The sequence below is a fragment of the Leptomonas pyrrhocoris genome, assembly GCF_001293395.1.
Source record: "Leptomonas pyrrhocoris isolate H10 chromosome Unknown, whole genome shotgun sequence".
In the NCBI taxonomy this organism is placed as follows: Eukaryota; Euglenozoa; class Kinetoplastea; order Trypanosomatida; family Trypanosomatidae; genus Leptomonas; species Leptomonas pyrrhocoris.
Window position 1 is genome coordinate 24,230 of NW_015438378.1, and position 19,450 is coordinate 43,679.

Below are 19,450 nucleotides of genomic sequence, written 5' to 3' on the forward strand. Positions count from 1 at the left end.
TCATTCCACGATGTCATTTTTTTCCGTTTGCTGCTTCTTTCACACCGTTTGACACGACCGATTCGATCGACGTAGGCCATTTTCATTTGCTGTCCTTCCTTTTGTAAGCATCTGCGGCTCAACGCTTAGCGTTGGTGCTTGCTCTTCTTCCGTCTCCGGCTTCCTCTTTTTTTGTATTTGTGATTCGATTTCTTTATTTCCCTTTGGAAGTTGTGCCGTTGTTACTGGACACTAGCTCTCCTTCAAGTGAAAGTGTTGGAAAGAAAGAGAGAAAGGCGTTTGCTGGTATCGTGGCGTCTGTATGGAGAGACAGTCTTATCGATGCTGTTGTTGTTTCGCGCAATAGAGCAACTGTTTCCCCTTTCCGAGGCATTCAGCGGCTCTTATTATTGTTTTTTATATTACCGCTGGCACGTCAACGAACGGACAGCAGCGAAGCGATGATACTACTGCAGGTGTTTTGTACTGCGTGGCGCGTGCGCGCGGTCTATTTAGGTCGGCGCAGTTGCAACTCCGCAACTTCGACACGAGGACCACCCGCTGCCTCGTCCATAATGCCGTGGATCTCCACTTCTCTTCTGTTCTTCTCACCGTCATTTGTACCTGCTACGTTACGGCTTCGCTGTGCAAATTTTTTTTCCAAAAACTCATATGTTTGTAAATGCACTACAAAGGAAAAAGAGAATCCACAAAAGCCCCTCTTGCGTCACATCAACTACTCATATCCATCTACAATCGAACTAACTGTATTTCTCGCATAAATGCCGAATGACACCGATAAAGAAGTGGACCAGGTGTCCAGCGGTGGTGTGTCTGGACTTCTGGGCATTGACCAGATAGACTGGGGAGGTGAGGCAGGCAAGTTCTACGAGTGCTGGAAGATCAACCCCTGCTGCGGTTCTCCGGATGCGAAGAAAATGCTGTGCTGTCTCTTCTGCTGGTGCTGCTGCAGCTGCTGCTCCATGTCGAAGCTGTTCGCGTCCAGCGTGGACCAGGAGTGCGCGCTGGTGCCGCATTGCTTGATGGCGTGCTTCCTGCCGTGCATCACGGCGATCTGTGTCCGCACGAACCTCCGCAACCGCCTGGGCGTACAGGGTAACATGGTTGGTGACTGCATCTGCGTGTGGTGCTGCGGCTGCTGTTCACAATGCCAGGAGCTTCGCTCCGTGACGACCGAGGAGTGGAACCTGCTGGAGCCCGCCTGGAAGACGCCCGAGGTATCCGCTCCAGAGATCATCTTCCTCAAGTAGAGATCTGTGCGGCCTGTGATCACAACAAATCTGGTAAAACCGTACAAAACACTTTCGTCCTTCGTGCCAATATATACACAAGTTTGAAGGTCTCACGTCGCGGGTAAAGGATTCATTACGGCTTATGCTTACATTGAGCGGAAGGTTTTTTTTTAATGTTTTGCTTTAAAAGCAGTCAACAGCGTTTTAGCGATATTTATTTTTCTCTTCAAGTCCCCTGAATTGTCTTTCGCCGAGAAGCGTGGTGACGTTAGCACAAAACTTACAAACCCCAACTCGTGTTCACAAACCCGCTTGCGTTTCCTCTGTAGTGTACTTTTTTCTTCTTCCTATTTTAGCATTTTCATTTTTATTTTTTCACTACTATTATTTATAGCTTCGCACCGCTTGCCTTCTACCCTTGGTTTTGTTCCGAGACTGAAAGCGCGGTAAACAACGAAAACGTGTACCTTCTGATACACCGTTATCACCTCCTTCGGAAAAGATGGCCCTTTCTGTGCGTCTTTGCTCGTTTGCTGCTTCCGTTTTCCCCTTTTTATTGTGGAATTGTAGAAACAGATGGAAGAAAGCAGCGAGACAAAGTAGAAAATATATATATATATATATATATTCGAAGCCTGCGCCAGGAATGATGTCATGTTGGAATGGTAGGATGTTGAAATGTACCTTAGTACCCCGTTTTCCTCTTTTCTAACCTTGCGACAGTCTTCGACTTCCGCCTTGTTCTCTCTTCTGTTCGTTTTCCCGCCCACCCAGGCCCACTCCGCCCCGCTTTGAGGGCGGACTAATCTTGTTTTGAAGTCTGCCACTGCGTTAGTCTTGGTTCCCGTTCCACGTGAAAAAGATACTAATAAATAAATCAATATGATATGTTTCTATCTTTCGAAAACTAATGTTGTTGTAAATGACCCCGAGTGATCGTGAGGGTCGTGGTTTATCCCTGTACTGAACGTAGAAGTTAATGGAGAGGAAAAAACAAAACGCCATTCTTCTACCTCGTTTCTTTCTACTAACTTTTATCTCTCCCCCTTCTCCATCTCAGCCTACAAACATAAACAATTATTCTTGGAAAGGAAAGAAAGAGAGAAAGGCGTTTGCTGGTATCGTGGCGTCTGTATGGAGAGACAGTCTTATCGATGCTGTTGTTGTTTCGCGCAATAGAGCAACTGTTTCCCCTTTCCGAGGCATTCAGCGGCTCTTATTATTGTTTTTTATATTACCGCTGGCACGTCAACGAACGGACAGCAGCGAAGCGATGATACTACTGCAGGTGTTTTGTACTGCGTGGCGCGTGCGCGCGGTCTATTTAGGTCGGCGCAGTTGCAACTCCGCAACTTCGACACGAGGACCACCCGCTGCCTCGTCCATAATGCCGTGGATCTCCACTTCTCTTCTGTTCTTCTCACCGTCATTTGTACCTGCTACGTTACGGCTTCGCTGTGCAAATTTTTTTTCCAAAAACTCATATGTTTGTAAATGCACTACAAAGGAAAAAGAGAATCCACAAAAGCCCCTCTTGCGTCACATCAACTACTCATATCCATCTACAATCGAACTAACTGTATTTCTCGCATAAATGCCGAATGACACCGATAAAGAAGTGGACCAGGTGTCCAGCGGTGGTGTGTCTGGACTTCTGGGCATTGACCAGATAGACTGGGGAGGTGAGGCAGGCAAGTTCTACGAGTGCTGGAAGATCAACCCCTGCTGCGGTTCTCCGGATGCGAAGAAAATGCTGTGCTGTCTCTTCTGCTGGTGCTGCTGCAGCTGCTGCTCCATGTCGAAGCTGTTCGCGTCCAGCGTGGACCAGGAGTGCGCGCTGGTGCCGCATTGCTTGATGGCGTGCTTCCTGCCGTGCATCACGGCGATCTGTGTCCGCACGAACCTCCGCAACCGCCTGGGCGTACAGGGTAACATGGTTGGTGACTGCATCTGCGTGTGGTGCTGCGGCTGCTGTTCACAATGCCAGGAGCTTCGCTCCGTGACGACCGAGGAGTGGAACCTGCTGGAGCCCGCCTGGAAGACGCCCGAGGTATCCGCTCCAGAGATCATCTTCCTCAAGTAGAGATCTGTGCGGCCTGTGATCACAACAAATCTGGTAAAACCGTACAAAACACTTTCGTCCTTCGTGCCAATATATACACAAGTTTGAAGGTCTCACGTCGCGGGTAAAGGATTCATTACGGCTTATGCTTACATTGAGCGGAAGGTTTTTTTTTAATGTTTTGCTTTAAAAGCAGTCAACAGCGTTTTAGCGATATTTATTTTTCTCTTCAAGTCCCCTGAATTGTCTTTCGCCGAGAAGCGTGGTGACGTTAGCACAAAACTTACAAACCCCAACTCGTGTTCACAAACCCGCTTGCGTTTCCTCTGTAGTGTACTTTTTTCTTCTTCCTATTTTAGCATTTTCATTTTTATTTTTTCACTACTATTATTTATAGCTTCGCACCGCTTGCCTTCTACCCTTGGTTTTGTTCCGAGACTGAAAGCGCGGTAAACAACGAAAACGTGTACCTTCTGATACACCGTTATCACCTCCTTCGGAAAAGATGGCCCTTTCTGTGCGTCTTTGCTCGTTTGCTGCTTCCGTTTTCCCCTTTTTATTGTGGAATTGTAGAAACAGATGGAAGAAAGCAGCGAGACAAAGTAGAAAATATATATATATGCGCTTCGCAATTTGACTAAAGTAAGAACACCCACAGCAATTTTACGCATTCGATCGAGGTGGAAAGGGTCTTTTATATATATACACCCTTGACGTAGTTACACGAGTTTTATTCCAAATCTTTGTTGTTTTCCTTTTCTTTTCTGATGACATCGGAGAGCAGTTTGGTGTAGCGGAGACGCAGTTGCTATCGTCGTTGTGTCGTTGGCAGGACCCGAAATGGAGCCGAGGCACACAGCACCACGTCCGGAGTGTCGAATCCACATCAACCTATGGCCTTTCTTTACCAAGTCCTTCCCTTTTTTTTTCTCAGAGCTTGCGAGGGGAATAGAAGGAACGGAAACAAGAAAGAAGAGATGGTCAGCGGATGGGATCGGTGATCTCAGTCATTTGGGAAATGCATGATACTCTCCTTTACTTATATCGCCTGTTGGTCTTGACTCTCCTGTTTCTGTGGGTTTTGCATCCTGGGTATATTGTCCGCCAGTGTGAAGTCTCCGGTCTTCCAAAAATTCCACCCGCCCGCCCCCGGTCCCTACCACGACAGGGACCCATGGGATCTCCGGAAGGATCCTTGAGTTGGGTAATGTTTCCTATGCACTTCGTAATGCGATGATATCTTTGAGATTTGGCCGGGGCCAGGAAAAAAGCGAAAACATTGAATAAACTTGAGGGCATTATCAGAGGGTGTCTGATAAGCAAAGGAGGGTGAGGTTCCTAGAAGGCAGTGGTGGATTAGGACTCGCGAGTTACGCATTACACAAATGTCGTGACATTTCTTCCACTCTTGACTTCCAAACCTTCCTATTCCGTGTTTCTATATTGTCAGTTCACGTCCAGCCGTAGATGTTGTTTGTGAGTTCTTGGCCACCGTGGTTGTTGGGATTTTTGGACAATTTTTTTCGCTCGATGCGTTCTTCGTGCACGACTGACTTCTTTGAGAGCTAAAACGAAATAATGAAAAGAAAAGGAATGTTTCGTTTCGAAATTTACATCCGAGGTATTGTTCTTCTTCTTTTTTTTCTTTCTCTTTTAGGCGGGCTGGGGCTGCGTGCCTTTCAGTGCCTTTACGCGAATATCATGACGACAAGAGTTCCGTAGAAAGGAAACCAATTTTTCCTCGAGCTGTTCATGCGTCTCTTCTCTTCTCTTCTTTTTTTTTTGGTAGAAAAGCGCCCAAGCAATTGTAAAGCGCGGTTTGGATTAGTGTGGAAAGGCCGTCGCTCATACGCATCCATCTTTAAACCGTGCGTCGCCACGAATTCAGCAGGAGAGAAGATGAGCACAGTCGGAGGACAAATGACGCATCGCCCCTCAGTGAAGTGCGCCTCCGTGTGTCTTGTCAGGTGTGCCCCCACGCTGAATCCGCAGCTCAACAGGGGGACGGCGTTTGCTTTCCCTCCCGTCACGACGGGGCGTGTCTGCAACGGCATGCACCAAGGTCCGCTTCCGTCACTTTTTTTGCCTTTTTTCCTCCTGAGCCTCCCTTTCATTCGACGCTCGCGCGAGTGAATAGCAGCATCACAATTTTGAACCTGCCGTCATCTAGGCGCTGCTTGTTGCAGCGGGTCGGTTTATTCAAAGCAGCACGCCTACATTTGCTATTTTCTTTCCTCTTCTTTCTGCCGTTGCGCCACGGCACACATGGAAAAAGTGCTGGCGAGGTCCTCGCTGCTGTCTTTCCCGCTGGGGCACACTCTCGTGCGGCTGCATGAAAAGGAGCGGCACGCGGCGGCCTTTTTCGCACGGTGCGTCGCACCGGCAGCAAAGCCGTGTGCAGCTGTGTGCAAAGAGGATGGCAGCGGTGTTTTGGTGAACGGTGCGGTGGCCAACTGGTTGCACCCCATCCCGTTACATGGCGGTAGTTCTTTCTTGACTGTGCCGCTTTCACAGACTGTGTACGTCGGCGAGGACACGACGCAGCCGCGCAATGTGTTCGTGGTGGGCTCGCAGGAGGTGGAGAGCGACTACGCGGAGCACCGTGACTGGGTCGCTCCCATGTCGGTGTTTCCCGCGTTGAGCGCCGCCGAGCAGTCCCTCCTGAGTCTGGCGCTGTCGCTGAAGCAGTGGGCTGCGCTGACTCCGTTTTGTGCGCGCTGCGGCAGCTCGATGCACTCGACGGACTACGGTCTGACGCGTGCCTGCACGGGCTGCAAAAATCGCATTTACCCCCCGGTGGTGCCGGCGATGATTGTGGCGGTGCTGGACGGCAAAGGCAGCGTCATCATGTCGCAGCGTCTTCGGCCTCACAAGGATGCGCGCGGTAAGCCGATGCGTACGGTGCTGTCGGGCTTTGTGGCCCAGGGAGAATCGATGGAGGAGACGGTTGTGCGCGAGGTGCTGGAGGAGACGGGTGCGAGGGTGACAAGTCTGCGGTACGTCGGCTCGCAGCCGTGGCCCACGCCCTACGAGCTCATGACATGCTACTACGCGGTGGCGGAGGACAGCCCAAATATTACTGCGGACGCAGACGAGCTGACGAGTGTGCATTGGGTGCCCAAGGCAGAGGTGCGACAGGCTTTGGCAGGCCAGCACCCCGACTATGCCGTTGTGCCCGACTTTACGGCGGCGCACGTGCTACTTTCCAAATGGGCGAACGGAGAGGTGGATGACCGCGGCCAGCCGACGCGCAAGGAGTAGGCACTGCTGCTTCTTTCTTTTGCCTCCCGAGGGTACGGCACGTCGCGTCGACTGGCGGCCTCGTCTCCAGTGAGCACTGTGCGAAAGGACACGTAGAAATTTCAGCGCGTAGCCAAGCTGTCTCCACTCTGCCGCGACCGTTGCGATTATTATTGCTAGTACGGCTTCTTATTCGTCTTGCGTGGGCACACTTCCGCATGCTGCACAGACGCTTTCTTTCTTGTTGTTGTTGTTTGCGCAGCTCAAAAAGCGCTGGACAAGACTTCACGCATCAACGGATTCGCATCGCTCTCGTATGCGAGACGCGGCGTCGACTGCAGACGTCACCCTCTGCGAAGCAGCTATAATGCGAACGGTATCGGGGCAGGCTTTTTGACGGTATTGAACGGTTTTGTGCCGTACTCCTAGCTGCCGGGGTGTGGTCCACATCCATCATACACCGTCTTACATCGTCGCTACAGCTTGTCATCGGGTGTGCGTGGCCCTGCCGACTCTTCTCGTTTGCTGGTCTTTATTGTTGTTGACTTTCTGTGTTGAGGTGCGAAGGGACGCACCTTCACTTTCGCACACGCACTGTCGTTGGCTATTTAACGCGGCAGCGCAACAACTTTTCTTCTGCTGCTGAACCGATCTATTCTATTTGAGTAATTATTAGAAATGCGCAGCGTGCTGGCGAAGTCCTCGTTGCTGTCCTTCCCGCTCGCGGACGTTGCTGTAAATCGATACGAGAAGGAGCGCCGCGAGGACGGCTTTATCCAGCGCCGCGTCTGCGCAGGTGCGAACCCGTGTGTGGTGGTGTGCAAGGAGGACGGCTCGAAGGTGCTGCTGAACGGCGGCCCGACCAGCTGGCTGCACGCGGTGACGGAACCGAGCAGCGAGTCTTTTCTGAAGATTGCGTTGACGGACGCCGTGTACGTCGGCGAGGACACGACGCAGCCGCGCAATGTGTTCGTGGTGGGCTCGCAGGAGGTGGAGAGCGACTACGCGGAGCACCGTGACTGGGTCGCTCCCATGTCGGTGTTTCCCGCGTTGAGCGCCGCCGAGCAGTCCCTCCTGAGTCTGGCGCTGTCGCTGAAGCAGTGGGCTGCGCTGACTCCGTTTTGTGCGCGCTGCGGCAGCTCGATGCACTCGACGGACTACGGTCTGACGCGTGCCTGCACGGGCTGCAAAAATCGCATTTACCCCCCGGTGGTGCCGGCGATGATTGTGGCGGTGCTGGACGGCAAAGGCAGCGTCATCATGTCGCAGCGTCTTCGGCCTCACAAGGATGCGCGCGGTAAGCCGATGCGTACGGTGCTGTCGGGCTTTGTGGCCCAGGGAGAATCGATGGAGGAGACGGTTGTGCGCGAGGTGCTGGAGGAGACGGGTGCGAGGGTGACAAGTCTGCGGTACGTCGGCTCGCAGCCGTGGCCCACGCCCTACGAGCTCATGACATGCTACTACGCGGTGGCGGAGGACAGCCCAAATATTACTGCGGACGCAGACGAGCTGACGAGTGTGCATTGGGTGCCCAAGGCAGAGGTGCGACAGGCTTTGGCAGGCCAGCACCCCGACTATGCCGTTGTGCCCGACTTTACGGCGGCGCACGTGCTACTTTCCAAATGGGCGAACGGAGAGGTGGATGACCGCGGCCAGCCGACGCGCAAGGAGTAGGCACTGCTGCTTCTTTCTTTTGCCTCCCGAGGGTACGGCACGTCGCGTCGACTGGCGGCCTCGTCTCCAGTGAGCACTGTGCGAAAGGACACGTAGAAATTTCAGCGCGTAGCCAAGCTGTCTCCACTCTGCCGCGACCGTTGCGATTATTATTGCTAGTACGGCTTCTTATTCGTCTTGCGTGGGCACACTTCCGCATGCTGCACAGACGCTTTCTTTCTTGTTGTTGTTGTTTGCGCAGCTCAAAAAGCGCTGGACAAGACTTCACGCATCAACGGATTCGCATCGCTCTCGTATGCGAGACGCGGCGTCGACTGCAGACGTCACCCTCTGCGAAGCAGCTATAATGCGAACGGTATCGGGGCAGGCTTTTTGACGGTATTGAACGGTTTTGTGCCGTACTCCTAGCTGCCGGGGTGTGGTCCACATCCATCATACACCGTCTTACATCGTCGCTACAGCTTGTCATCGGGTGTGCGTGGCCCTGCCGACTCTTCTCGTTTGCTGGTCTTTATTGTTGTTGACTTTCTGTGTTGAGGTGCGAAGGGACGCACCTTCACTTTCGCACACGCACTGTCGTTGGCTATTTAACGCGGCAGCGCAACAACTTTTCTTCTGCTGCTGAACCGATCTATTCTATTTGAGTAATTATTAGAAATGCGCAGCGTGCTGGCGAAGTCCTCGTTGCTGTCCTTCCCGCTCGCGGACGTTGCTGTAAATCGATACGAGAAGGAGCGCCGCGAGGACGGCTTTATCCAGCGCCGCGTCTGCGCAGGTGCGAACCCGTGTGTGGTGGTGTGCAAGGAGGACGGCTCGAAGGTGCTGCTGAACGGCGGCCCGACCAGCTGGCTGCACGCGGTGACGGAACCGAGCAGCGAGTCTTTTCTGAAGATTGCGTTGACGGACGCCGTGTACGTCGGCGAGGACACGACGCAGCCGCGCAATGTGTTCGTGGTGGGCTCGCAGGAGGTGGAGAGCGACTACGCGGAGCACCGTGACTGGGTCGCTCCCATGTCGGTGTTTCCCGCGTTGAGCGCCGCCGAGCAGTCCCTCCTGAGTCTGGCGCTGTCGCTGAAGCAGTGGGCTGCGCTGACTCCGTTTTGTGCGCGCTGCGGCAGCTCGATGCACTCGACGGACTACGGTCTGACGCGTGCCTGCACGGGCTGCAAAAATCGCATTTACCCCCCGGTGGTGCCGGCGATGATTGTGGCGGTGCTGGACGGCAAAGGCAGCGTCATCATGTCGCAGCGTCTTCGGCCTCACAAGGATGCGCGCGGTAAGCCGATGCGTACGGTGCTGTCGGGCTTTGTGGCCCAGGGAGAATCGATGGAGGAGACGGTTGTGCGCGAGGTGCTGGAGGAGACGGGTGCGAGGGTGACAAGTCTGCGGTACGTCGGCTCGCAGCCGTGGCCCACGCCCTACGAGCTCATGACATGCTACTACGCGGTGGCGGAGGACAGCCCAAATATTACTGCGGACGCAGACGAGCTGACGAGTGTGCATTGGGTGCCCAAGGCAGAGGTGCGACAGGCTTTGGCAGGCCAGCACCCCGACTATGCCGTTGTGCCCGACTTTACGGCGGCGCACGTGCTACTTTCCAAATGGGCGAACGGAGAGGTGGATGACCGCGGCCAGCCGACGCGCAAGGAGTAGGCACTGCTGCTTCTTTCTTTTGCCTCCCGAGGGTACGGCACGTCGCGTCGACTGGCGGCCTCGTCTCCAGTGAGCACTGTGCGAAAGGACACGTAGAAATTTCAGCGCGTAGCCAAGCTGTCTCCACTCTGCCGCGACCGTTGCGATTATTATTGCTAGTACGGCTTCTTATTCGTCTTGCGTGGGCACACTTCCGCATGCTGCACAGACGCTTTCTTTCTTGTTGTTGTTGTTTGCGCAGCTCAAAAAGCGCTGGACAAGACTTCACGCATCAACGGATTCGCATCGCTCTCGTATGCGAGACGCGGCGTCGACTGCAGACGTCACCCTCTGCGAAGCAGCTATAATGCGAACGGTATCGGGGCAGGCTTTTTGACGGTATTGAACGGTTTTGTGCCGTACTCCTAGCTGCCGGGGTGTGGTCCACATCCATCATACACCGTCTTACATCGTCGCTACAGCTTGTCATCGGGTGTGCGTGGCCCTGCCGACTCTTCTCGTTTGCTGGTCTTTATTGTTGTTGACTTTCTGTGTTGAGGTGCGAAGGGACGCACCTTCACTTTCGCACACGCACTGTCGTTGGCTATTTAACGCGGCAGCGCAACAACTTTTCTTCTGCTGCTGAACCGATCTATTCTATTTGAGTAATTATTAGAAATGCGCAGCGTGCTGGCGAAGTCCTCGTTGCTGTCCTTCCCGCTCGCGGACGTTGCTGTAAATCGATACGAGAAGGAGCGCCGCGAGGACGGCTTTATCCAGCGCCGCGTCTGCGCAGGTGCGAACCCGTGTGTGGTGGTGTGCAAGGAGGACGGCTCGAAGGTGCTGCTGAACGGCGGCCCGACCAGCTGGCTGCACGCGGTGACGGAACCGAGCAGCGAGTCTTTTCTGAAGATTGCGTTGACGGACGCCGTGTACGTCGGCGAGGACACGACGCAGCCGCGCAATGTGTTCGTGGTGGGCTCGCAGGAGGTGGAGAGCGACTACGCGGAGCACCGTGACTGGGTCGCTCCCATGTCGGTGTTTCCCGCGTTGAGCGCCGCCGAGCAGTCCCTCCTGAGTCTGGCGCTGTCGCTGAAGCAGTGGGCTGCGCTGACTCCGTTTTGTGCGCGCTGCGGCAGCTCGATGCACTCGACGGACTACGGTCTGACGCGTGCCTGCACGGGCTGCAAAAATCGCATTTACCCCCCGGTGGTGCCGGCGATGATTGTGGCGGTGCTGGACGGCAAAGGCAGCGTCATCATGTCGCAGCGTCTTCGGCCTCACAAGGATGCGCGCGGTAAGCCGATGCGTACGGTGCTGTCGGGCTTTGTGGCCCAGGGAGAATCGATGGAGGAGACGGTTGTGCGCGAGGTGCTGGAGGAGACGGGTGCGAGGGTGACAAGTCTGCGGTACGTCGGCTCGCAGCCGTGGCCCACGCCCTACGAGCTCATGACATGCTACTACGCGGTGGCGGAGGACAGCCCAAATATTACTGCGGACGCAGACGAGCTGACGAGTGTGCATTGGGTGCCCAAGGCAGAGGTGCGACAGGCTTTGGCAGGCCAGCACCCCGACTATGCCGTTGTGCCCGACTTTACGGCGGCGCACGTGCTACTTTCCAAATGGGCGAACGGAGAGGTGGATGACCGCGGCCAGCCGACGCGCAAGGAGTAGGCACTGCTGCTTCTTTCTTTTGCCTCCCGAGGGTACGGCACGTCGCGTCGACTGGCGGCCTCGTCTCCAGTGAGCACTGTGCGAAAGGACACGTAGAAATTTCAGCGCGTAGCCAAGCTGTCTCCACTCTGCCGCGACCGTTGCGATTATTATTGCTAGTACGGCTTCTTATTCGTCTTGCGTGGGCACACTTCCGCATGCTGCACAGACGCTTTCTTTCTTGTTGTTGTTGTTTGCGCAGCTCAAAAAGCGCTGGACAAGACTTCACGCATCAACGGATTCGCATCGCTCTCGTATGCGAGACGCGGCGTCGACTGCAGACGTCACCCTCTGCGAAGCAGCTATAATGCGAACGGTATCGGGGCAGGCTTTTTGACGGTATTGAACGGTTTTGTGCCGTACTCCTAGCTGCCGGGGTGTGGTCCACATCCATCATACACCGTCTTACATCGTCGCTACAGCTTGTCATCGGGTGTGCGTGGCCCTGCCGACTCTTCTCGTTTGCTGGTCTTTATTGTTGTTGACTTTCTGTGTTGAGGTGCGAAGGGACGCACCTTCACTTTCGCACACGCACTGTCGTTGGCTATTTAACGCGGCAGCGCAACAACTTTTCTTCTGCTGCTGAACCGATCTATTCTATTTGAGTAATTATTAGAAATGCGCAGCGTGCTGGCGAAGTCCTCGTTGCTGTCCTTCCCGCTCGCGGACGTTGCTGTAAATCGATACGAGAAGGAGCGCCGCGAGGACGGCTTTATCCAGCGCCGCGTCTGCGCAGGTGCGAACCCGTGTGTGGTGGTGTGCAAGGAGGACGGCTCGAAGGTGCTGCTGAACGGCGGCCCGACCAGCTGGCTGCACGCGGTGACGGAACCGAGCAGCGAGTCTTTTCTGAAGATTGCGTTGACGGACGCCGTGTACGTCGGCGAGGACACGACGCAGCCGCGCAATGTGTTCGTGGTGGGCTCGCAGGAGGTGGAGAGCGACTACGCGGAGCACCGTGACTGGGTCGCTCCCATGTCGGTGTTTCCCGCGTTGAGCGCCGCCGAGCAGTCCCTCCTGAGTCTGGCGCTGTCGCTGAAGCAGTGGGCTGCGCTGACTCCGTTTTGTGCGCGCTGCGGCAGCTCGATGCACTCGACGGACTACGGTCTGACGCGTGCCTGCACGGGCTGCAAAAATCGCATTTACCCCCCGGTGGTGCCGGCGATGATTGTGGCGGTGCTGGACGGCAAAGGCAGCGTCATCATGTCGCAGCGTCTTCGGCCTCACAAGGATGCGCGCGGTAAGCCGATGCGTACGGTGCTGTCGGGCTTTGTGGCCCAGGGAGAATCGATGGAGGAGACGGTTGTGCGCGAGGTGCTGGAGGAGACGGGTGCGAGGGTGACAAGTCTGCGGTACGTCGGCTCGCAGCCGTGGCCCACGCCCTACGAGCTCATGACATGCTACTACGCGGTGGCGGAGGACAGCCCAAATATTACTGCGGACGCAGACGAGCTGACGAGTGTGCATTGGGTGCCCAAGGCAGAGGTGCGACAGGCTTTGGCAGGCCAGCACCCCGACTATGCCGTTGTGCCCGACTTTACGGCGGCGCACGTGCTACTTTCCAAATGGGCGAACGGAGAGGTGGATGACCGCGGCCAGCCGACGCGCAAGGAGTAGGCACTGCTGCTTCTTTCTTTTGCCTCCCGAGGGTACGGCACGTCGCGTCGACTGGCGGCCTCGTCTCCAGTGAGCACTGTGCGAAAGGACACGTAGAAATTTCAGCGCGTAGCCAAGCTGTCTCCACTCTGCCGCGACCGTTGCGATTATTATTGCTAGTACGGCTTCTTATTCGTCTTGCGTGGGCACACTTCCGCATGCTGCACAGACGCTTTCTTTCTTGTTGTTGTTGTTTGCGCAGCTCAAAAAGCGCTGGACAAGACTTCACGCATCAACGGATTCGCATCGCTCTCGTATGCGAGACGCGGCGTCGACTGCAGACGTCACCCTCTGCGAAGCAGCTATAATGCGAACGGTATCGGGGCAGGCTTTTTGACGGTATTGAACGGTTTTGTGCCGTACTCCTAGCTGCCGGGGTGTGGTCCACATCCATCATACACCGTCTTACATCGTCGCTACAGCTTGTCATCGGGTGTGCGTGGCCCTGCCGACTCTTCTCGTTTGCTGGTCTTTATTGTTGTTGACTTTCTGTGTTGAGGTGCGAAGGGACGCACCTTCACTTTCGCACACGCACTGTCGTTGGCTATTTAACGCGGCAGCGCAACAACTTTTCTTCTGCTGCTGAACCGATCTATTCTATTTGAGTAATTATTAGAAATGCGCAGCGTGCTGGCGAAGTCCTCGTTGCTGTCCTTCCCGCTCGCGGACGTTGCTGTAAATCGATACGAGAAGGAGCGCCGCGAGGACGGCTTTATCCAGCGCCGCGTCTGCGCAGGTGCGAACCCGTGTGTGGTGGTGTGCAAGGAGGACGGCTCGAAGGTGCTGCTGAACGGCGGCCCGACCAGCTGGCTGCACGCGGTGACGGAACCGAGCAGCGAGTCTTTTCTGAAGATTGCGTTGACGGACGCCGTGTACGTCGGCGAGGACACGACGCAGCCGCGCAATGTGTTCGTGGTGGGCTCGCAGGAGGTGGAGAGCGACTACGCGGAGCACCGTGACTGGGTCGCTCCCATGTCGGTGTTTCCCGCGTTGAGCGCCGCCGAGCAGTCCCTCCTGAGTCTGGCGCTGTCGCTGAAGCAGTGGGCTGCGCTGACTCCGTTTTGTGCGCGCTGCGGCAGCTCGATGCACTCGACGGACTACGGTCTGACGCGTGCCTGCACGGGCTGCAAAAATCGCATTTACCCCCCGGTGGTGCCGGCGATGATTGTGGCGGTGCTGGACGGCAAAGGCAGCGTCATCATGTCGCAGCGTCTTCGGCCTCACAAGGATGCGCGCGGTAAGCCGATGCGTACGGTGCTGTCGGGCTTTGTGGCCCAGGGAGAATCGATGGAGGAGACGGTTGTGCGCGAGGTGCTGGAGGAGACGGGTGCGAGGGTGACAAGTCTGCGGTACGTCGGCTCGCAGCCGTGGCCCACGCCCTACGAGCTCATGACATGCTACTACGCGGTGGCGGAGGACAGCCCAAATCTGGTAGCCGAGAGGGAGGAGTTGGTGCAGGTGCGATGGATGGCGAAGAGAGAGGTGGCGCTGATGCTCGCTGGAAAGCACCCCGAGTTTGTGACGTCGGCGCCGACCACCGCCACTTTTCCGCTGCTGGAGGCCTGGGTCACTGGTAGAGTGGACGACGACGGCCAGCCAACACCTCGCCTGTGACACTGCACCGTAGAGAGCAGCTTTCATTCTGTCGCATTCCCCGGTCCTCGTATCGCTTCGAGAGACGATGCCGGACTATTGAGGCCGTCGGCGCCTACCGCGCTTTGGCTGCTTTCCCTATATTTCTTTCGCTATATTTCTTTCTCTTTTTTGCTTACGGGTTTCGTTCCCCAACGGCGGGTTTTACCGCCCCTATAGTTGTAAAAAAACGTAGAATGTAGGTGACGCTTTGGGTGCTCAAGAAGCACGCACTGGTCCTTCTTTGCGTGAACCGCTGGTCCGCAACGTGACGACCGGGCTACACGCCGCTGGAGATGTAATGAACGCTTTTTATCTTGTTTGGCAATGCGCAGGTCCGCGTGCATGTGTGTTAAAGCAGCGTAGCTCCGCATGTGTTGTGCAGCACGCACACTGTTTCCTACGGAGGCCTCTCAATTTTTTTCGTAATCCCTTCTTTTTCCATTGACATAGCGTTTATGCCTTTTTCCGACACATCTCGGATAGATTAACACGAAGAGGCTCTTCACGCAGCAACAGTGCCGCGCCCACACGCATCATCGAAGCAAAGGGATGGACAACAACGGCAACGGCAACATGAATAACAGCGTAGGCGGCTACGTGCCTGCCCAGCAAGGAGGCGAGGGAGGGGCGGGGACGGATCAGAACTACTACTACTACTACGAAATGCCAGACGGATCCATCGGCTACATCACGGCCGATGAATACAACCAAATGTACACCCCGTCCGAGCAGCGAGGAGCTGGAGAGGCGGGGCCGCAGCCGGCGGGTTACGTGGAGCCCACGTACGGCCAGGGGACCGCCTACGCGCCGGCACAAGAACAGTACGTCGATCCGTCGCAGCTGAACGCAAACAACAGCAATTACTACAACTCCAATAATAATAGTGCTTTGAATAACAACAAAAATAGTACCAACATTTATTATAGCGAAGACAGCAGAAATGCCTACTATGGGAACGCGTCAACAGCAGCGGCCCCGCAGCGGGCCGCCCCGTGGCAACCCTCTCCACAGCAGCAGCCCGCCTACCCCCAGCAAGTGGTGTACACGATGCCGCAAGGGGCGCAGCAAGCGAACGGAGAAGCTGCGGAGGCAATGACGGCCGCGCCGCAACCAGCGCTTCCCCACGAGACCGCAAGCGGCGGATGGTACGCGCCGCCGCCCACGTTTGCAACGATGCGGGACTGGAAAGGCGAGCAAAAGTGGTACACCTCGCTGGCCCGCTCGTGCTGCAACGAGCCGTGCTTCTGCCTTGGCGCCTGCCTGGCTCCGTGGTGTGTCGTGGCGGCACACCGAAAGCGCCTCCTCGAGAAGGACTACACAAAGTATCGCTGCTGCGCCGGTGTGTGTGGCCGAGGGGATGCGTGCGAGTGCTGCGGTGACTGCCCTCGCTGCAACTTGTTTTGGGAGGTGCTCTTATGTCTGCCCTGCGCCTGCCATGCGAATCGGTATATGCTGATGCAGCGCTACAACTTGAAAAAGTCATGCTGGGACAGCACCGTCCTCGGGCTCGGCTGCTTCTGCGCGCCGTGTCACTGGTGCGGCGAGTGCACGTGCTGGTTTCCTGAGTCGATGTGGGACTGGCTGTACGTGGTGCTGTACGCGTGTATGCTCACGCAGCACCACAGGGAGCTCGACGCACACGAGAAGGCGGGTGTCTGAAAACAAAACTGGCGGGAAAGAAGAATATACGCAAGCCGCGCCGCCGCTTTTCTTGTCTTTGCCGCTGCCGTTGGCGGCCAGACGGGCAACGAGGCACGTGGACACACGCACAGATACAAACAATGAGTGCAGAAATGCCGGTGCTGTCGTCGGTCAGCGTGAAGCGGGCCGTCCCGAAGCAACTCAGCCCTCCCTGACGCACGGGCTCTCTCTTCGGACGGGTTCAACGGCGGTGGAAAAATAAAACCAGAAGTATGCGGCCACTGTATGCTCGCCGTCTTCCTCCTCTTCACGCAACGCGTCCGAGCGCTGTGGATTGTTCGAGTCGTAGCAGCTGGGGCGGGAGCACCTCTGCATCCGCAAGCAAACGAAACTAAAAAAGAGATGGCTGTCGTGTCAACCTGGACTGCCTTTTTTTTTTCTCAAAACAACGTTTTTTCCCCCTTTACCTTTTTTGTTGTTGCTACCATTACAATTTTTCTTTTGCGACCGCCATACACCTTTGACAGCGATGTCTGGTCATTTCTTTTTCATTTCTCTATTTTTCCAGGAGCCATTGATGATGTCTCTCTTGTTGCCGTTGCTGTCGCTTCGCATTATTCCCTTCTTTGCTTGTTTTCCCTCTCAGCTGGACTTCGCGCTCGAGCGAACGGCAAAGAAAGAAATGTATATATTTCTACGTGCATGCAGCTTATAAGCTGTGTAATTTCTCTCTCCCACTATTCGCGCAATGCCCCCGAGGCTCCGTGTTTATCAACTCTTCTGTTGTCTCCGGCGGTTCTTGTACTTGTACGCAATGATATCAAAAGCGAAGACTGTGGTTAACCCACCATTTATCAGGAGTCTTTAATGTTATTATTCTCTACCACTATTACATCAGTTTGTTTTCCCTGATCCGTATGTGCTATACAAAGGAGACATATGTTACTTTGGTGCTCACGATGTCCATCGCAGCTTGATCTTCTGCGCAAGTGGGTTGGGCGGTAAAAAGCGGTGCGTTTAGATTGCTGCGGCATCATTATTCGGCTTTGCAGTGCTCTTGACGCGCCCAATACTTTAAAAGAAACCTCACAGTACTTTTCTTTGTGTTTCTCACCTCATCTGGCCTCGATTTTCCTTTTATTGTTTTACGTCAGCGGTTCTTTGACGTTTGCCACACAGCAACGGCTGCGCGCACCTGCGTCTGTGAAAGTGAGCTCTGCACCCGCACATCAGGTGTGCGCCTTTCCCCTCATCTACAGAGAGGAGAGCCGTTTGCTGGCTTTTCTCGTTTGCTTATTTCTCCATTTTTATCACAGCTTGTGCGTCATGCTTCACGTTTTCAACTGTTATGTTCCGTGGGGAGTCTTCACGCTGGCGGAGCTGCGGGCGGGGCTGTGCCACGTCGTTTTGCTGATCCCGTGGGGACTGCTGTTTTTGCGCTTAGACCGTCGCAGCTGGTGGAACTGCGTTCTCTTTCTCGGCTACACCGCCGGCATGTTCTTCTTTCAACGGCGTCTTGCCTCCGGCCTCCCACTGCGCTTTGCATCGCTGCGATCGTGGCGCACCTCGCCAGACAACTATCGCAAGACGTCAAGTTTCTTACGAAGCATCAAAGCCAAACAGTGTCCCGCGAAGGGGGTCTCGGCGGAGGGTTATGGTGAGCGCCCGGTGGTGGTCATCACCGGTGGTGAGCGTGGGATTGGTCGACAGGTAGTGGAGCAGCTCCTGCGAGAGAAGATGGACGTGATCCTCTGCTGCCCCTTTGAGGCGGTGGCGCAGCAGACCATACAGAAACTGAAGGCACGCATCCCTGGCGCAGTCATCACGTTCCTCAAGCTGAACCTAAACGATGAAGACAGCGTGCGGGAGAGCGCGGCGAGTATCCTGCGCATGACGCCGCGCATCGATGTGCTCATCAACAACGCTGGCATGGTGAACATCGCCGGCTACAAGGCGAACAGGCGTGGGAATGAGGTGGTGCTCGCCATCAACTTCCTCGGCCACGTGCTCTTGACGGAGTTGCTGCTCGATCGCGTGCAAGCGAGCGGGCCGTCGCGCATCGTCAACGTGGCCTCGCTGATGCAGCTGAACGCGTGCATCCCCGGACCGTGCAGGACGCCGCTGGATGCCCTCGTCGCCAACTGCGATCCAAACTCGGCCTATCACACCAGCAATTACAGCCTGTCGAAGCTGCTCTTTATTTGCTACACGCGTGATCTTGCGCGGCGCTTGCAGGGAACTTCCACCAAGGTCGTGTCGCTGCACCCTGGCGTGGTGCTGACCAACATTTATTCCTTTGGCGCCATCTTTATGAAACTGCTGCTGCGGACCGTATTTAAGTTTCCTGGAGAAGGCGCCGAGGTGGTGCTTTGCTGTGCGTTGGCGCCCAACATCGAAAGCGGGTCCTTCTATGCGGACTTCCAACAGTATGACAGCGTCCTCTCTCCTTTGGCCCTCGACGATGCGCACAACGAACGCCTGCGTCGTGTGCTGCTGCGCTACTTTGGGCTCGATCACGCGCCGTTGTCCACCATGTCCCTGTCGGAGGTGGCTGCGGCAACGCCGTGAAGCAAGGGAACCGGAGCGCCACCGTCAACATCACAGTCGAAGAAATTTAGCCTATTTTAAAAATGTAGACACACACACCCGAATGTCTCCCCTGCAGCCCCCCAACTACCAATCGTTCTTCGACACACACACAAACACACACACACAGACACGGAGACCATCACACGGGGGACAGGCAGTTATGTGCACAGCTTTTTACTCTTGCCTTCTTTGAATCTCCGATTAAGGGTGATATTTTTTTTTTCTATTTCCCCAGCAGCGTTCACCGTTCATGTGCATTCTTCTTTTCTTCATATTCAGCCCACACTCACACGTGCTCACACACTCGTCCTGTGCGTCATCGGTGGCGGTGCATGCGTCTGCGTTGTTCGGATGCGTGTACTTCAAATCTTGTCTCATC

At 55.3% G+C, this 19,450-nt stretch overlaps 10 protein-coding genes across 19 annotated transcripts; all 10 read left to right on the forward strand.

Annotated features, from left to right (window-relative positions):
- Positions 1-672: 672 nt before the first annotated feature.
- On the forward strand, positions 673-1,250 carry ABB37_08053 (putative transmembrane protein; the record flags this gene model as incomplete). Its single annotated transcript, XM_015806904.1, has 1 exon — positions 673-1,250. The coding sequence occupies exon 1, from the start codon at positions 762-764 to the stop codon at positions 1,248-1,250; it is 489 nt and encodes a 162-aa protein (XP_015654299.1). The 5' UTR covers positions 673-761.
- A 1,487-nt stretch (positions 1,251-2,737) lies between these two features.
- ABB37_08054 (putative transmembrane protein) lies at positions 2,738-3,315 on the forward strand (the record flags this gene model as incomplete). Its single annotated transcript, XM_015806905.1, has 1 exon — positions 2,738-3,315. The coding sequence occupies exon 1, from the start codon at positions 2,827-2,829 to the stop codon at positions 3,313-3,315; it is 489 nt and encodes a 162-aa protein (XP_015654300.1). The 5' UTR covers positions 2,738-2,826.
- A 1,427-nt stretch (positions 3,316-4,742) lies between these two features.
- Positions 4,743-6,555, forward strand: ABB37_08055 (mutt/nudix family protein-like protein; the record flags this gene model as incomplete). Of its 3 annotated transcripts, none has more annotated exons than XM_015806906.1 (1): positions 4,743-6,555. In XM_015806906.1, the coding sequence occupies exon 1, from the start codon at positions 5,560-5,562 to the stop codon at positions 6,553-6,555; it is 996 nt and encodes a 331-aa protein (XP_015654301.1). In that variant the 5' UTR covers positions 4,743-5,559. The 3 variants fall into 3 exon arrangements, with proteins under 3 accessions (XP_015654301.1, XP_015654302.1, XP_015654303.1); XM_015806907.1 differs by having other exon boundaries at positions 5,082-6,555; XM_015806908.1 differs by having other exon boundaries at positions 5,430-6,555.
- A 536-nt stretch (positions 6,556-7,091) lies between these two features.
- ABB37_08056 (mutt/nudix family protein-like protein) lies at positions 7,092-8,208 on the forward strand (the record flags this gene model as incomplete). 2 transcript variants are annotated; one of them, XM_015806909.1, is made up of 1 exon in its annotated part: positions 7,092-8,208. In XM_015806909.1, exon 1 carries the CDS (start codon positions 7,213-7,215, stop codon positions 8,206-8,208), a length of 996 nt encoding a protein of 331 aa, XP_015654304.1. In that variant the 5' UTR covers positions 7,092-7,212. The 2 variants fall into 2 exon arrangements, with proteins under 2 accessions (XP_015654304.1, XP_015654305.1); XM_015806910.1 differs by having other exon boundaries at positions 7,100-8,208.
- Positions 8,209-8,744: 536 nt separating this feature from the next.
- ABB37_08057 (mutt/nudix family protein-like protein) lies at positions 8,745-9,861 on the forward strand (the record flags this gene model as incomplete). 2 transcript variants are annotated; one of them, XM_015806911.1, is made up of 1 exon in its annotated part: positions 8,745-9,861. In XM_015806911.1, exon 1 carries the CDS (start codon positions 8,866-8,868, stop codon positions 9,859-9,861), a length of 996 nt encoding a protein of 331 aa, XP_015654306.1. In that variant the 5' UTR covers positions 8,745-8,865. The 2 variants fall into 2 exon arrangements, with proteins under 2 accessions (XP_015654306.1, XP_015654307.1); XM_015806912.1 differs by having other exon boundaries at positions 8,753-9,861.
- Positions 9,862-10,397: 536 nt separating this feature from the next.
- Positions 10,398-11,514, forward strand: ABB37_08058 (mutt/nudix family protein-like protein; the record flags this gene model as incomplete). 3 transcript variants are annotated; one of them, XM_015806913.1, is made up of 1 exon in its annotated part: positions 10,398-11,514. In XM_015806913.1, the coding sequence occupies exon 1, from the start codon at positions 10,519-10,521 to the stop codon at positions 11,512-11,514; it is 996 nt and encodes a 331-aa protein (XP_015654308.1). In that variant the 5' UTR covers positions 10,398-10,518. The 3 variants fall into 3 exon arrangements, with proteins under 3 accessions (XP_015654308.1, XP_015654309.1, XP_015654310.1); XM_015806914.1 differs by having other exon boundaries at positions 10,406-11,514; XM_015806915.1 differs by having other exon boundaries at positions 10,515-11,514.
- Positions 11,515-12,058: 544 nt separating this feature from the next.
- Positions 12,059-13,167, forward strand: ABB37_08059 (mutt/nudix family protein-like protein; the record flags this gene model as incomplete). Of its 2 annotated transcripts, none has more annotated exons than XM_015806916.1 (1): positions 12,059-13,167. In XM_015806916.1, the coding sequence occupies exon 1, from the start codon at positions 12,172-12,174 to the stop codon at positions 13,165-13,167; it is 996 nt and encodes a 331-aa protein (XP_015654311.1). In that variant the 5' UTR covers positions 12,059-12,171. The 2 variants fall into 2 exon arrangements, with proteins under 2 accessions (XP_015654311.1, XP_015654312.1); XM_015806917.1 differs by having other exon boundaries at positions 12,168-13,167.
- Positions 13,168-13,711: 544 nt separating this feature from the next.
- Positions 13,712-14,820, forward strand: ABB37_08060 (mutt/nudix family protein-like protein; the record flags this gene model as incomplete). Of its 2 annotated transcripts, none has more annotated exons than XM_015806918.1 (1): positions 13,712-14,820. In XM_015806918.1, exon 1 carries the CDS (start codon positions 13,825-13,827, stop codon positions 14,818-14,820), a length of 996 nt encoding a protein of 331 aa, XP_015654313.1. In that variant the 5' UTR covers positions 13,712-13,824. The 2 variants fall into 2 exon arrangements, with proteins under 2 accessions (XP_015654313.1, XP_015654314.1); XM_015806919.1 differs by having other exon boundaries at positions 13,821-14,820.
- A 469-nt stretch (positions 14,821-15,289) lies between these two features.
- Positions 15,290-16,500, forward strand: ABB37_08061 (hypothetical protein; the record flags this gene model as incomplete). Of its 2 annotated transcripts, none has more annotated exons than XM_015806920.1 (1): positions 15,290-16,500. In XM_015806920.1, the coding sequence occupies exon 1, from the start codon at positions 15,391-15,393 to the stop codon at positions 16,498-16,500; it is 1,110 nt and encodes a 369-aa protein (XP_015654315.1). In that variant the 5' UTR covers positions 15,290-15,390. The 2 variants fall into 2 exon arrangements, with proteins under 2 accessions (XP_015654315.1, XP_015654316.1); XM_015806921.1 differs by having other exon boundaries at positions 15,323-16,500.
- A 1,134-nt stretch (positions 16,501-17,634) lies between these two features.
- Positions 17,635-19,050, forward strand: ABB37_08062 (dehydrogenase-like protein; the record flags this gene model as incomplete). The annotated part of the gene is made up of 1 exon (XM_015806922.1): positions 17,635-19,050. Exon 1 carries the CDS (start codon positions 17,809-17,811, stop codon positions 19,048-19,050), a length of 1,242 nt encoding a protein of 413 aa, XP_015654317.1. The 5' UTR covers positions 17,635-17,808.
- Between the last annotated feature and the right edge of the window lie 400 nt (positions 19,051-19,450).